Here is a 17,278-nt window from a genome sequence, read left to right as displayed (position 1 = left end):
GTTTACTAAATGCCTTAATAAACAAAGCCAACTACCACAGAGCTCTCACTAAAATGGCAAATAAAAATTGTTTAATAAAAACTTTTAAAAGTAAGGTTGGACAGCCCTGTTCTAGAGGCCAAAGTTGAAATAGAAGGAATGTACTGATCAACTCGTGAAAGAAAGCTCAAAACGAAGCCCTCCTCCTTTCACTCAGGAATGTCTTAGTCAAAATTCAGAGCTTTCAGATCAAAGTAAAAAAAAATAGGTTATGTAGCCAGGAAAAAAAAGGGAGTTCAAATTATCAGGGAATCACAGTCAGAATCATACAGTAGCACTAACTTCGGAGAAGAGAAAATCTTGGAATAAATAAACCAAGAATAATTTACCCTCCATGATTTGAATAAAATTTTAGTGGTGTGTAGGTAGAGAGAACCTTAATGGAATAGAGGTCATTGAAGCATTCCTGATGAAGAGACTAGAGCTCATTAGAAACTTTGAAATACAGTTGCAAAATCAAGAGAAACTAGAAAAGCAATATGTGTACAATTAGAAGAAGCTGAAGACTTATGAAATGCTTAGATTCTAAGAAGAAGAGGCAAATATCCCTTGAAAACTCTAATTCTCTCAAGGTTCATAGATTGCATTAAATGAGACAAGAAATGAAAAAGTAAGTAAAACATTACTGTCTCCTAACTGAAATGCAGAAGAAGAAAACTATGGGAATGTGGAGTTCAGTAAGTAGGTATCACATGACCCTCATTCTAATCTGAATCAAAGAAAGAAAGGTTGAACATACACACAAAGTTCTTATTAAACTCATTAGAATAGTTTTGGGTCAGGGAAAGAGGAAGGAGGGTTTCATGAGAGATGATAGAATTTGGGGAAGGGAATCCTAAATAAAACAATATTCAACTTCAGAAAATGGATCATTAAGAGGTATTAAGAGGAAAGAAAGTTAAAAGCAAGTAATCCAGGTGGGAGGGAAGAGAGCATAATAGATTGGAAGCAATCTCTCCAATTATAGTTCACTAGGGTTATGGCATGCCCTTCTCCATTACCACTTTCTTCCTTTTTTTTCAAAAGGGAAAATAGTAAAAAAGAATAAAAATTATAAGACATTATGATGAAGATAAATTTTAATTTATATTCATAACATGAATGTGAATGAAATATATTTACCCATAAAGCAGAATCCAATCATATGTTTAGAATAAAAATATTTGAAACAAATATTCTCACATAATTAAAATAAGTTTCTGGATCCAAATTTTTTATACTTTAGAGAAACTTCAAAAAGTGAGGATAGTAATTTTGATCTTTTTAGTGTGTAATTAGACCCTCTTGAGTAAAGAACTGTCTTTTGCTTCTTTTGTATCTCTAGTGCTCAGCATAGTCCTGGCATTATAGTGGATATGTAATAAATGTTACTGAATTAAATTGAATTGGTCTTACACATAACAGTAAATAAATATGGTTTAAATAGATAAAAGGGGAAAATAATCTATTTTATGTTTTCATGCAAAAGAGAAAATGAAGTAATATCAATATTTATTATAAGTTAACTGAACAGCATAGCATTTAAATTCTTAAAGGAAAATATTAATTTTAATTTTAAAATAATTTAAATTTAAGCTTTGGGGGGGGCAGCTAGGTTGCGCAGTGGATAGAGCACTGACCCTGGAGTCAGCAGAACCTGAGTTCAAATTCAGCCTCAGTCACTTAATAATTACCTAGCTGTGTGGCCTTGGGCAAGCCAGTTAACCCCATTGCCTTGCAAAAGAAAAAAGAGAAAGCTATTAAGGAATTGAATAGAACATGTAAAAAAAAATTAAGCATGATCAGTTTCTCCCAATTAATGAATGGAAACATTTATAAACTTCAAAATTGGCCATATTCTGGGACATAAAGTAAAAATCAGATATTAAGCATATCATTTACTGATCATAGCAAAAGAATGTTTTAATCAAGTAATAGTTTTTGAAAAAATAATTTGAAGTTAAAAAATTAAAAAATAATCCTAAATAATTGGGGACTCAAGCAACAAATCATAGAAACAGTTGCTTATTTCATTAAAGAAAAAAACAACAATCAGAGAAGTACTAAAACTTTAAGAATGTAAAGTAATCCTCAGGGAAAATTTTGTATCTCAGCTAAGTACTTTCAGCAACAAAAACTAAGAGATCATTGATTTAATAATGCAGCTTTGAAAAAGTGTCAAATAAATTCTAATTAACAAAAGAAAAGCTCTGAAAATCTAAGATAAATAAAAGTAAATGCAAAAAATAACAAACAAAAAGAGGGCAAACTGAATATTACAGGTTTTTTAATGAAAAAACTTGTTATTTTATTTTAATAGATTTAATTATTTTCCTTCATCTTAGTTAATCTGTAAACCTCAGTATCTCTCGCTTCCATATTGAGCCTTTTACTTCTCTCCAACTAGATTAAAAGTTTCTGGAAGAATGGAACTGTATTTCTGACAGCAATTTTTTAAATCCAGTTTTATTTTAAGTTCACATTCTCCTCTACTCTTCCCCTAATCCCCCAAAACAAAATAAAACCCATTAAGCAAAAGAAAATCATTCTTTGTCTATGTATAGAAAGGGGAGAAAATGTCTCAATCGTCATTTTGAGTACATTATAAGAGAAAATGGGATACCATGCTTCACCATGAACCCTCTAGAATGAGAACTGGTCAGTGTTTGAAAGTTGTATATCGGGGTGGCTACGTGGTGCAGTGGATAAAGCACCAGCCCTAGAGTCAGGAGTACCTGGGTTCAAATCTGATCTCAGACATTTAATAATTCTCTAGCTGTGTGGCCTTGGGCAAGCCACTTAACCGCATTTGTCTTGCAAAAACCTTAAAAAAAAGAAAAGAAAGTTGTATATCTTTATTGTACTGTTATTTCTTTTTTTAAGGAAGATTTTATTTGAGTTTTACAATTTTCCCCCCATTCTTGCTTCCCTCCCCTCGCCCCCCCCCCCCAGAAGTCTTTACATTGTTTCCATGGTTATACATTGATCTAAGCTGAATGTGATGACAGAGAAATCATATCCTTAAGGAAGAAAAACAAAGTATGAGATAGTAAAATTACATAATAAGATAACGGATTTTATTTCTAATTTGAAGGTTATAGTCTTTGATCTTTGTTCAAAGTCTATAATTCTTTCTCTGTATACAGATGGTATTCTCCATTGAAGATAGCCCAAAATTGTCCCTGGTTGTTGCATTGATGGAATGAGCAAGTCCCTCGAATTTGATCATCACCCCCGTGTTGCTGTTAGGGTGTACAGTGTTTTTCTAGTTCTGCTCATCACACTCAGCATCAGTTCATGCAAATCCTTCCAGGCTTCCCTGAATTCCCATCCCTCCTGGTTTCTAATAGAACAGTGTTCCATGATATACATATACCACAGTTTGTTCATCCATTCCCCAAATGATGAACATTCATCCAAATTCCAATTCTTTGCCACCACAAACAGAGCTGCTATGAATATTTTTGTACAAGTGATGTTTTTACTTTTTTCATCATCCCTTCAGAGTCTAGACCCAGTAGTGGTATTGCTTGATTAAAGGGTATGCTCATTTTTATTGCCCTTTGAGCATAATTCCTGATTGCTCTCCAGAAAGGTTGGATCAGTTCACAGATTCACTTGCAAAGTATTAGTGTCCCAGATGTCCCACATCCCTTCCAACATTGATCATTGTCTTTTCTTGTTATATTGGCCAGTCTGAGAGTTGTGAGGTGGTATCTCAGAGATGCTTTAATTTGCATTTCTCTGATAAGTAATGATTTGGAGCAATTTTTCATAAGACTGTGGATCACTTTGATTTCCTCAGCTGTAAATTGCCTTTGCATACCCTTTGACCATTTGTCAATTGGAGAATGACTTGTTTTTTTGAAAATTTGACTCAGTTCTCTGTATATTTTAGAAATTAGTCCTTTGTCAGAAGTATTAGTTGCAAAAAAATTGTTTCCCAATTTACTACATTTCTTTTGATCTTGGTTACAGTGGTTTTGTCTATGCAAAAGCTTTTTAATTTAATGTAATCAAAATTATCTAGTTTGTTTTGAATGATATTCTCCATCTCTTCCTTGGTCATAAACTGCTTCCCTTTCCAGAGATCTGACAGATAAACAACTCCTTGATCGTCTAATTTTCTTATAATATTGTTTTTTATGTCTAAATCCTGTATCCATTTAGATCTTATCTTGGTTTAGGGTGTGAGGAGTTGGTCTAATCTAAGTTTCTTCCATACTAGTTTACAATTTTCCCAACAGTTTTTTTTATCGAAAAGAGAGTTTTTATCCCAATAGCTGGACTCTTTGGGTTTATCAAACAGCAGATTACTATAATCATTTCCTGCTGTTGTACCTAGTCTATTCCACTGATCCACCACTCTTATTTCCTAGCCAGTGTCAGATAGTTTTGATGATTTATGCTTTATAATATAATTTTAGATCTGGTAAGGCTAAGTCACCTTCTTTTGCAATTTTTTTCATTGAATCCCTGGAAATTCTTGACTTTTTATTTCTCCCATTTAAATTTACTTACAACTTTTTCTAACTCATTAAAGTAATTTTTTGGAATTTTGATTGGTAGGGCACTAAACAGGTAGCTTAGTTTTGGTAGAATTGTCATTTTTATTATATTAGCTTGCCCTATCCATGAACAGTTGATGTTTGCCCAGGTATTTAAATCTGACTTTATTTGTGTGAGAAGTGTTTTGTAATTGTTTTCAAAAAAGTTTTAGAGTCTGCCTTGTCAGGTAGACTCCCAGGTATTTTATTTTGTCTGTGGTTACTTTGAATGGGATTTCTCTTTCTAGCTCTTTCTGCTGTATCTTGCTAGTCATATATAGAAATACTGAGGTTTTATGAGGGTTTATTTTATATCCTGCTACTTTGCTAAAATTGCTAATTATTTCTAATAGTTTTTTTAAATGGCTTTTTGGGATTCTCATCTTCAAAAAGTGAGAGTTTTGTCTCTTCCTTCCCTATTCTGATTCCTTCCATTTCTTTTTCTTCTCTTATTGCTGAGGCTAATATTTCTCATATGATATTGAATAGTAGTGGTGATAATGGGCATTCTTGTTTCACCCCTGATCTTATTGGGAATACCTCAACTCTGTCCCTGTTGTATATAATGCTTGTTGATGGCTTCAGATAGATACTGCTTATTATTCTAAGGAACAAACCATTTATTCCTAAACTCTCTAGTGTTTTTATTAGGAATGGGATTTATATTTTGTCAGAAGCTTTTCAGCATCTATTGATATGATTATATGATTTCTGATACATATGTTATTGATATAATTAATTATACTAACAGTTTTCCTAATATTGAACCAACCCTGCATTCCTGGGATAAATCCTACTTGATCATAATTTATTATCCTAGTGATAACTTGTTGCAATCATTTTGCTAAGGTTTTATCTAAGATTTTTGCATCTATATTCATCAGGGAGATAGGTCTATAATTTTCTTTCTCTGTTTTAACTCTTCCTGGTTTTGCATAAGCACCATATTGATGTCATAGAAAGAGTTAGGCAGAGTTCCGTCTCCAGCTATTTTTCCAAAGAGTTTATATAGAATTGGAACCAATTGTTCCTTAAATGTTTGATAGAATTCACTTGTAAATCCATCTGGCCCTGGAGATTTTTTCTTAGGGAGTCCAATAATGGCTTGTTGAATTTCTTTTTCTGAGTTAGGGTTATTTAGGTTTTTAATTTCTTCTTCATTTAATCTGGGCAACTTGTATTTTAGTAAATATTCATCCATTTCCCTTACATTTTCAAATGCATTGGCATAGAGTTGGGCAAAATAATTCCAAATTATTACTTTAATTTCCTCTTCATTGGTGGTGAGTTCACCTTTTTTTCATTTATGCTACTAGCAATGTGGTTTTCTTCTTTTTTCTAATCAAATTGACCAGAGGTTTATCAATTTTGTTGGTTTTTTCATAAAACCAGCTCTTGGTTTTATTTGTTAAATAGGTTTTTGCTTTCGATTTTATTAATTTCTCCTTTGATTTTTAGAATTTCTAATTTTAGTATTTAATTGGCAGGTTTTAATTTGTTCTTTAATTTTTTTAGTTGCATATTTAGTTAATTGATTTCTTCTTTCTCTAATTTATTCATGTAAGCATTTAAAGATATAATAATGTATCCCTGACAGCCACCTTGAGTGTATTCCATAGGTTTTGGTATGTTGTTTCATTATTGTCATTATCTAGGATAAAATAATTAATTATTTCTGTAATTTGTTGCTTGATCTATTCATTCTTTAAAATGAAGTTATTTAGTTTTCAATTAGTTCTGGGTCTGTATTTTCCTGGCCCAATATGGCATATGATTTTGATTGCATTATAATCTGAGAAAGATGTATTCACTATTTCTGCCTTTCTGCAGTTGATCATTAGGTTTTTGTACACTAGTACATGGGTCAGTTTTTGTGTAAGTGCCATGTATTGTAGAGAGAAAAGGTATATTCCTTTCTATCCCCATTCAATTTCTTACATAGGTCTATCATATCTAGGTTTTCTAACAATCTATTTACCTCCTTAACTTCCTTCTTGTTTATTTTATGATTCAATTTATTTAAATCTGAGAATGGGAGGTTGAGGTCTCCCCCAGTAGAGTTTTGCTGTCTATGTCTTCCTGTAGCTCTTTCAACTTCTCTAAGAATTCAGATGCTATACCATTGGGTGCATACATATTTAGTATTGAAATTACTTTATTGTCTTTGGTACTTTTAGGAGGATATAGTTTCCTTCCTTATTCCTTTTAACGCTATCTATTTCTGTAGCTGCTTTGTCTGAGATAAAGATTGCTACCCCTGCTTTTTTCACTTCAACTGAAGCAAAATGTGTTTTGCTCCGATCTTTTACCTTTACTCTATATGTATCTCTCTGCTTCAAATGAGTTTCTTGTAAGCAGCATATTGTAGGATTCTGGTTTTTAATCCACTCTGCTATCTGCTTACATTTTATGGGAGAGTTCATCCCATTCATATTCAAAGTTATAATTACCAACTCTTTATTGCCCTCCATGTTATCTTCCTTCTGTTTGTATTTCTTCCCCGTTTTTCCCTTTATCCATATTCAACTTCATATCCATATCCATAAACAACTTCAGTGTGTTTGCCTCTTAGGTAAACCCCCCTCCTCTTTCTTTCCCCTTTCCCTTTTCCCCTTCTTCCCTTCCTTCTGTTAGTTCCCCTTTTTCCTCACCCTCCCCATCCCCTCCTAGCCTTTTCCCCTTTTAGTGCTTGAAAAGTAAGGTAAATTTCTTAACTTGATTAAGTTTGTCAAAGTTAACTTTGAACCAAGTCTGATGAGATGAAGATTCAGGCGGTTCTCACCCCCTCCCTTCTTCCCCTCAATTACAATAGGTGTTTTGTACCTCTTGATGGGATGAGATTTACCCTATTCAGTCTCCTCCAACCTCCCTTCTCCTTACTGTACCCCTTTTTAAGGAGGTATTGTTTTTAAATCATTCTATCTGAGTCACAGAAAAATTATGAATGTCCATCACTCTGGCTATGTATATTCTCTCTAATAAAGTTACAATTCTCAAGAGTTATGAGACTCTCCCAAGTGGGTATTTAGCCAGTTTCATCTTATTGGATAGCAGTTTTCTTTTCTTTACCCTTTTATTTTATGTTACAGTGACTACATCTTTGGAAAGGAAGGACACTCTTAACTGAGCTGCCTTCTATTCAACTGCTTTGTATACTTGTGATATAAATGTATATTATGTAAATGTATATACAGGTATATTTTTGGTATAGTATATAAATATATATATATATTATAGATTTTTTTTTGTCTCCTCCTTTAGAATATTACTCCTAGTGAGCAAGGATGTTTCATTCTTTGTGCTTGTATTCCAAGCAATACCTGGCACAATTTACTTGATTAATAATTGCCTTTTTTAAAATTGATTTTGAGTCACTTTATCCAGTTTCTTGTAGCATTAATGAGCTAGCTGTTTTCCATGTTTTGTGAAATTTGTTCATGTAAATAATTAAACATAGCATAGTATTTTGTACCATAGTTTATCAAACTGAATAATTGGGTTTAGCTCTTATTCAAAACTTGCCTTTTCATTTTTTTATTTTAATAATAGCATGTTACATCTTAGTGATAAAATATTATTCTATATAACATATCTAGAAATATAGTAACTCATAAGTCCATCTTATGTTTGAAAGTAATCTTGAAATTGACAGGGGTTCACATTAATTAATTTTATGAGTACTATTTTGTGGTTGTCAATACATTTGATAGAACTGAAAGGAAAATTGAAAGTTTTCCATTGGTAACAAATGTATACCTAGAAAGATATTTTGATTTTTCTCCCCTTAATTAAAAATATAGAGACAAACTTCCTTAACCTGGCATTTAAGGCTGTTGCAAGTGTATTGAATATTTTGTTTTGCTTTGTTTTTTTTAACAGAAAATGATACTAACCCAAAGTAAGAATTCCTGTTGTGAACTTTACTGTGAATATCTTTTAGTAGTGTCCCCTTCCTGGTTTGGTTTAATTTCTAAATACAGAAGCAATGACTGCTTATTAAAGTGTAAGCTATTACAGTTTCTTCATTCACTTGTGCTTAAAGATTCATTTATTGATCTTGATCTCTGGGGATATCAAGTAACAAGTACTTAGATTTAAAAACCTTTGCTTTGAAATATTGATAGTGAACACACAGATAAAAAATTTACATCTTTTTAATAAGAAAAAAGTACATGGAGGAATTAATAATCTAACCTTAATACCAAAGAGAAATGAATTAATGGAAATGAATTTTACACATTGCTTTGATATTTGAAAGACCATTCTTTTCTTCCTACAGTGAATTGATTCTTCTTTTAAAATGTGAATGATGAAATCCCTCTTTATTCATGAATTTTTCCTTCCTTATTCTTGGGATATGTATGTTGTACAATATTTAACTGCTTATTTTTATTTTTTTAATCTTTTATATTTATTTGACTTCTAATTAAATTTTAAAGTTCCTGAAGTTCATGGACCACACATTTTATTTCTTTCCTATCTTCATATAGTTTTTATGTACCAAGTGCCATATTTGGCAATTTCTAAATATGATGAATGGTCACCTTAAATTCTACTGTGATATGTACTAGTTGTATGGAAGTAGCTAGCCCCAGAATTCTCAAAGGCTATGGTGCTATAAAAACAAGCTTGCTGAAACAAGGTTTCAAATATAGTCTTGGCATCCATGTCCAAGTATGGATAGACACATCACTAATTAGAGGCCATGGTATTAATAATTTGACTGTGGTAAAATGTTCCCTTTGGAAGCTCCATTTTGGAGATGGTCCCAAATTGACTATGCTTCATTCCTTCTTGGCTTTATATCTGACTTTTTCCAGATTTGACCACCATGATTCACCTGCCTTCTCACTCTGTAAATCCAAGGGTCTTCTCATCTTGGAATATCCCTCTGCCATGCTCATTGAATGTCTTCTCCCATTGGTAAAACTCTTCCATTTTGAGGATGAGCCAAGGGCAGCCATTCTTCAACTCTTCCAGTTGTGCTTCTGTCTCTGGACTTTACCACCATATCCCTATCTTTACTGTCATATACTATTTTGGCTACCTCTTGGGTGTTATCTATCACCATTAAAAGTGAGCTCTTGGAGGATAAGAGCTACCTTTCCTTTTGCTCATATTTATGCTACCAATATTTAGCAAGTACTTGGCACATTGTAAGTATATTATAAATGCTTGGTTGCCTATGACAACCCTTGAAACAAAGCAAAATATAATTCAGTCCTTTGTGGCCTTCTTTTGCATCTGCAGTGATTTTTCTGAGACAAGAAATTTACTTTTTGGAAGAAAACTGCATAACAGAAGGGATTTCTCATGATTTTTGACTGATGTGTTTTAGAATTAAGTAAATTCTAAAGAAATAGTTATTACAAAGCTTGTATATCAAGACAAACTAATAATCTTAATATAAAGAAGCAAATTGGATGTCACAGCCATTCACTTAGACCTAATGGAATGAAGCCCATGACTGGAATGTATCTATGAAAGGATATACTTTATTCAGAAAGAACCAGATAGGAAAAGGAAAGACAAGTAGGATAGGATTATCTCTTAAGAATTTATTTTCATGTGCAGGTTGAAACATGCTTTATTTTCTTTAGTTTTTCTTTTCTTTTATTCTTTGGTTTGCAACATAGCTCATATAATCATTGATTGCACATATATAATCTTTATCAAATTGCTTGCCTTCTCAAGAAGGGGGGAGTGGAGGAAGGGATAAAATTTGGAGCTCAAATTTTTAAAAAACAAATGTTGAAAATATAGCTCAGGAAATTTACATGAGTACATATAACTGAGAAAAAAGTATATATTCATAGATGAAAATCCCAGGATGCAAAGGGACAAGGAAAAGCTCAGTGGAGGCAGAATCAGATATGACAGTCATAGGAGTTTATTTAGGACCATCTAGGTAAGAAATTGTGAAACAGTAAGATTAGAAGCATGATATAGTATTCATGAACATCTGGTGATCTTTGTGCCAAAACCCATTAATGTATTGACTTGTCATGATGTTAATTTTATCCTTCAAAATGAACAAGCTATAGAAGCAGCAACGAAAAGTTGAACTTGCAAATTTGCTTTTCACTAAGTAGGAACTGGTTTATGAAGTTAAAGTGCTTAAAACTGGGAACAAAAACGAACATTTCATCTTCTAATTTGTGCTAGGGAAGATAAAAATCTGACAGTTTGAGATGACCTAGAATTTATGAAACAGGTTTCCAAAGATTCAAAGTAAGGGAATAGGAGTCAGTTAACTAAAGTTCTATAAGGGAAGTTCTTATCCAGTTCCAAATCAGGGCCTCCCTGGCCATCTTCCTCTGCTACCAGAATCATCTTGTTGGGAGCCAGACCGCCATACCTCTTCCTAACCAGGCCCTGACCAGGATCTTCCCAGTTCTTGTACTGTGTGTAATGTCTCTTTGTGTAAGGGCCTGAAATGAAAGTACCAAATTTCTTTGCACATAATAAACACTTAAAAAATGTTTTTCTTTCTTTCATTCATTCATGCATGCATGCATGCATATTAGTTTAGTAGGGGTGAAATTGAAAGTTATCAAGAATAACATTTTGAAAGTACAAAGAAAAATAGTTCTGAAGAAGAAAAAGGCATGAATACATGTGAAATCCCCTAGACTTTTAAACCCAAGATGAATGAACTTAAAAAAAATTTGATAATCATTTCAGTGAAATTGACTGCCTTTGGGGGCGGCTAGGTGGCACAGTGGATAGAGCACTGGCCTTAGAGTTAGGAGTACCTGAGTTCAAATCCAGCCTCAGATACTTAATAATTACCTAGCCCTGTGGCCTTGGGCAAGCCACTTAACCCCATTGCCTTGCAAAAACTAAAAAAAGAAAGAAAGAAAGAAAGAAAGAAAGAAAGAAAGAAAGAAAGAAAGAAAGAAAGAAAGAAGGAAAGAAATTGACTGCCTTCATAATCGTATATATTTTGTCTTATAAATTTAAAATATTTATTTGGAGAAGAGATCTGTTGTCTTCACCTCACAACCAGAGGGACAGACTTAGATTTTGGAATACATAAAAGTCAGACTGGGTAATAGAGCAGTAAAAGAAGTGGAATCTACACTACAAATTATAGGATCAGGTGCTACCAACTTAGACTGAACAGACAAGAATCCAGAAAGCAAAGAAAGATCAAAATTATGCTACCCCACCAGATGATGATGGTTGACAGATATAATACAGAGCTTCCCAATGTTTGTTTTGCCTCTGTTTTCTTTTCCAAGTAGATTGCTCTTTAGAGTAGAAAAATTGGAGCCAAAATGACTAATAGGAAGTTAGTAACATATTTTAAATGTTAAGATGATAAAAGAACACCTGTCTATGTTTAGTTCAGGACATCAGTCACAAACAACATTCCAGGATACTGAAAGAATTGGCAGATGGGGTTTCTGAGCCAATGTGGAACTCTGTGGAAGGCCTGGTGAAAGGGAGAAAATGAAAGTTTAAAAGCAAGGAAATGAAATATGTGAATTTTAAGCCAGTGACCTTGACTTTTATTCTTAGAAAAGTTCTAGAATATATAAATGGTTACAATAAAATGAACTGTTAGCAACTGAAAAAATGGTGATCAGAAGGATCCTGTGACTTCCTTAACAATATTGGTTGTGTTAAACTGACCTAATTTCCTATCCTTGACAGGATTGCCAGACTAGTATTTCAGAGAAATGCTATAGATATAATTGACTTTTCTTATAGTAATAAATAACAATTCATGCTATCCATGGGAATAAAGTGGACAGATGTGGTCTAGAAAAGAGTGGAACCCAAACTGTTTGAATGACTGTACCCAGAGTATCTAATAATAGGATAATATCAGTTTGGAAGGGAATCTCCAGTGGAGTGTCCTAGGCATTTGAGGTTCACCAAAGGAACTTGGAAAAAGTTATAGAAAGCTTCTTCATGTTTTCAGATAGTTAATATGTTGGGTTGCAGAGTTGAGATCCTAAAAGATTTCAGTAGACTGGAACATTGGGGAAAATTTAGTACCATTAAATTTAAAAAGCATCAATGTAAATTTTTAAGATTGGGTTCAAAAAGTCAAGTTCACAAATACCAGAAGGATAAGGTTTGAATGGATAGAAGTTCTTCTGAAAAAAAAAAACAATTTGAGAGTTAAATACAAAATGATTCTTCCTTGTGATGTGATGGCCAGCAATGCTAATGCTATCTTAGGATGCTTTGAGAGAAGAATTGTGTCCAGAGATAATCATTTCTCTGGTCAGATCATGCTTTAATATTTGTGCCACAATTTTTAAAAATTCAGCCATTAGCTGGAAAGCATGCAGAGAAGGGCCTGCAAAAATTGTGAAGACTCCTTAAGATCATGTTATGTAAGAATCAGTTGGAAGAATCAACAATTTTTAACCTAAAGATGAGATGACTTGGGGAGAGTGCAGAGATGGCAACTGTTGGGGCTGCTAGATAGCATAGTGGATAAAGCTCCGGCCTTGGAGTCAGGAGTACCTGGGTTCAAATCCGGTCTCAGACACTTAATAATTACCTAGCCATGTGGCCTTGGGCAAGCCACTTAACCCCATTTGCCTTGCAAAAAAAAACACCTAAAAAAAAGAGTCTTGTCAAGAGTTAGGAGATATCCAAGGCTGGATTTGAACTCAGGTCTTCTTGACTCCAATCCCAGCGCTCTATCCACTGAGCCACCCAATTGCCATTCTGTTTCTAAGTAGACCTTTAAAAAAAACAACCAACAAACTTTTATCTTTCTCCATTTGAGTGCCTGAGAAGCCATCTATGTTCATATTGGCTTTCTTTTTCCTAGGTACCCTCAATGAAATGCGATTGAATGATGACACTGTTACCTAAATAATGATGTAGATTATGAAGAAACTGTCTAAAAACTAACACTGAAAAGCGTCACTAGGAAAATACAGCAGATGTGCTGTTCTCATCCTAGGGCTTGTGCATAATTCTCAACCTTTGCCAGAATGGCATATGATGTGGGACTGCTATTTCCTTCCATGAATATTCACAGAAAGGGTTCATTTCAGGCTGATTGTCTTTGAATCCAAATTACTATGCACAGACACAATCCTTCTTTCTTAATTTCCATCATTTGTGGATTGTATATTCTCATTTTTTATTTTTTTTGCATAACTGCTACAAAACTGAGTGTCAAATCCAAGAAAATAAAATTTTTCTTCTAGGTTCTTCCCCTTCTGCACTAATTTGTGTTGGTAGAGGCAGACCTTTTTTTTTTTTAATGTTTACATTTTTGACATTCCACAGGGTCTCTTTTTAAATCCCCATCATAAAATGCAAAAAGTGGTATGTAGTAGCTGAAGGGAAACTGAAGGGGTTATTTAAACCATTGAATGCTTAGCTGGGACTGAGACTCTGGGGTGAAAGCCAGTGGAATCTTTTTGCTTGTTGAACATTGTAGCAATAATGCAAATAGAAGCCAAACACACCCCAGATTTCATGATTTAGAAAGTAAACTTTATGTGTTTGTTTTCATAGGTTCAAAAAGGCATTTGAATCTGAGCCAACACTACAGTCAGGAATTAATTATGCAGTCCTCCTTCTGGCAGCTGGACACCAGTTCGAATCTTCCTTTGAGCTACGGAAAGTTGGTAATTGCCCCTTAATGTTCTTCACTGAAATCAAGAAAAGAGATAACTGAGCTTTATCTAGTATTTATGCTTGATTACCCTTTATTGATCCACAAGTAAATTGAGAAAGGGTAGCTTCATGTAGCCAGCATTTATATAATATTTTAATATTTGCAAAATGCTATCTATATATGTATATACATATATATATATATTTATATATATATATATATTTTATCTTATTTGATCCTCTTGGGGTAATTGCTATTATTATTCCCATTTTATAGATGAGACTGAGAGAAGTTAAATGATTTGCCCAGGGTCCCACTGTTTAAAAAAAAATGTTTGAGGAGGGATTTCAACTCAGATCTTTTTGATATTGGAGGCAGCTAGGTGTCTCAGTGGTTGGAGCATTAGGATCTGCTGTCGGGAAGACCTGAGTTCGAATTCAACCTCTCTTCCTAGCTGTGTGACCCTAGGCGAAGCATTTACCTTCTCTTTGCTTTAATCCCCTGGAGAAGGAAGTGGCAAAGCTTGGTTTACCAGAAGGGAAAAAGCAATCCCATGGACATTATTGGTGTGCTATGGTTCATGGGGTCACCAAGAGTCAGACATGATTGAACCACAACTTTTTGATATCAAACCAAGTCTTCTATGTTTTGCAGCAGCTAGCTACCTTATGTCATTCAGTTATAATGAGTGAAATTATGGTCAGATGGATTTTGATTCTTCAAGGAATTTTCTAATTTGAAAGAAGGACTAAGGTTCCCTTTGACTAGTGTTACATTCTGTTATGCTAGAGACCAATATTTAGTTCTCTGAATGCACAATTCTGGGGTGTTTTCTATTATCCAGGATATTAGATACATTTGTCTGGCTACACTGAGGTCACTGTTCATCAATTTTTGCCTTCTTAAGTACTAAATACCCACCTTTCTTGTGGTATTATAGCTACTAAAGGAACTATTGTTGTAGAAGAATAAATATCTTGAGTCATTTTTCTGAAAAGCAAACCTCCTGATGCCTGGTAAAATTCTAAACTGTGTAATTGATTTCTGCTTTGGTGTTTGAACTAGAGAATACAATTTTTCTTACCCTTTTCCCTCCAAAGAAAAGGGTATAGTAAGTTCTAGGTAATTGCTACATGAGTCAGGGATTGCTAATATACAAAGCATTAAAATTTCAGAGAAGATCCTTGAAGGTAAAATGGGTTTGGTAATAAGATGCTTTAAGGAATTGTCCTGTCAGGGCAAGATTGTAAGTACTTTCATAGGGCGTGAGTTTCTGTATTGTTAGGAACTTATTAATTGGTAAATGAAACACAGAATTACAAAAACAAATTACTTCTTGGACTTTTTAGAAGTCCAATTAATATAGAAAATTTGGCACCTAGAGTTAATAAAGGGGAAGAAAAGTATAGTAGCTAAAAATCAGACTCCAAATGGTCTTTCACATCATACATTCTTTGATATATGTTTATTTTTAAATGGATCACACACACTCAAACTCTTCACAGACAGATCATTATTTCCAGTTATACAAGAAGCTGAATTTCTGCTTGCATGTTTAGTAATAGCTGATGACATTTAGATGTTTGAAAATAGAGTTTCTTCAAAGGTGTCATTTTCCATCTGAATCTGAGTTATGACAATCTTGATAAAGCCAGTCATCATGATGAAGTTAAAGGCAAATGTGTTTCATATGTCTTCCTAAAGTAAAAAAAGATAATTTATTTAAGAACTGTAGTAATTATGCCCAAAGAGAATTTGTTTTTTAAAAAGTAAGTGTGATTTAAAATTTCTGCCTTTAAAGGCAGATTCATTGCACTAAAATATATCTAGAGAAGACAACTAATATAAATAAAATATCATTAATTTGGGATATGCTTTTTTCAGAATTTATGCTTCTTCTTTCCTGGGCTAAATTTTATGCTTGCTAGGTAAGAAAGGAGTAAGAAACTATTCAAGGAAAATAGGGTGTCAATTCATCAACAATCATGTATTATATGTTATGTACCAGCTAAGGCTGACTAAGGCAAAAGACAGTCCCTGCTCTCAAGGTGCTCACAGACTATGGAAGAGAGAACTTGTACACAACTATGTACTAAGAAGACTTATGTTGGGTAAATTGTGAAATAACTAATACAGAGAAGGTACTAGCAATAAAGAAAATTGTAAATGACCTCTTGTAGAAGGTGAATCATTTGAAGGAACACAGGATAGAGATGAGGAGAGAGAAAGTCAATGAAAAAATCTGGAGTTGGGAAGTGGAGTGTCTTTTTCAAGGAGAAGCAAGGAAATCAGTCTCATAGAATCACAATCTACCTGTGATGATAAAGCTATAAAAAGACTGGGAAGGGGAATGGGGCTGTAATGAAGAGCTTTGGACATCAAACAAAGGTGTTCTCCGATTTGATCTTGGACATGATATGGAGCCTCTGGAAATTTAGTAGGAAAGGGATGAACATGGCCAAGACCCATGCTTTAGGAAGATCACTTTGATACCAGAGTGAAGAATAGAATAGAACAAAGTAGAGATCTGAGGCAGGGAAACCAACCTGTAAACTGTTAGATGAGATTATGAGGCCTTGCACTATGGTGCAACCATGTTAGCAGAGAGAAGCAGGCTATATATGAGTATTGTTATGAAGACCAGGAGACAAGAAGATCTGAGTTCAAATGTGACCTCAGACATTTCCTGTTTTTGTCTCCTAAGAGACTTAGCTTCTGTTTTCCATAGTTTCCACATCTGTAAATGAAGATGATAATAAGTACCCATCTTTCAGGGTTATTATGAAGATCAAATGAGCTAATATTTGTAAAGGGCTTGGCAGAGTATCCATGGTATACATTTAATGGTCCATAGTATACATTTAATAAATACAAGCTATGTTATTATTGTTATCATTGTGGCAAAATTGTGTGATGTGACTATATTTGTTGGCATGTTACACACTTTGAATTGACCAGTCCTTTTTGGTTCATTTAAACTTTTTTAGATGTGTCTATGACCACTAAAACTGTTCAAGAGTTGAACAAGCCCAGGTTTTCAAGAATATACAGAATTGAGACCGTTGTCATAAAATTGAGAGAAATGGGTACACACTTTGAAATCTTTCAGTAATTG

At 33.7% G+C, this 17,278-nt stretch overlaps 1 protein-coding gene across 2 annotated transcripts in view; it reads left to right on the top strand.

Annotated features, from left to right (window-relative positions):
• MAP3K5 (mitogen-activated protein kinase kinase kinase 5) overlaps positions 1 to 17,278 on the top strand; it is a 280,602-nt gene that overhangs the window by 143,295 nt on the left and 120,029 nt on the right. For both annotated transcript variants that reach the window (XM_074187670.1, XM_074187671.1), the window contains exon 8: positions 14,061 to 14,173. In XM_074187670.1, coding sequence (XP_074043771.1) covers positions 14,061 to 14,173 — 113 coding nt within the window. The remainder of the gene's footprint in view (positions 1 to 14,060; positions 14,174 to 17,278) is intronic.

Source organism: Macrotis lagotis, chromosome 5, assembly GCF_037893015.1.
Source record: "Macrotis lagotis isolate mMagLag1 chromosome 5, bilby.v1.9.chrom.fasta, whole genome shotgun sequence".
In the NCBI taxonomy this organism is placed as follows: Eukaryota; Metazoa; Chordata; class Mammalia; order Peramelemorphia; family Peramelidae; genus Macrotis; species Macrotis lagotis.
This window is presented reverse-complemented; position numbering and strand designations above follow the sequence as displayed.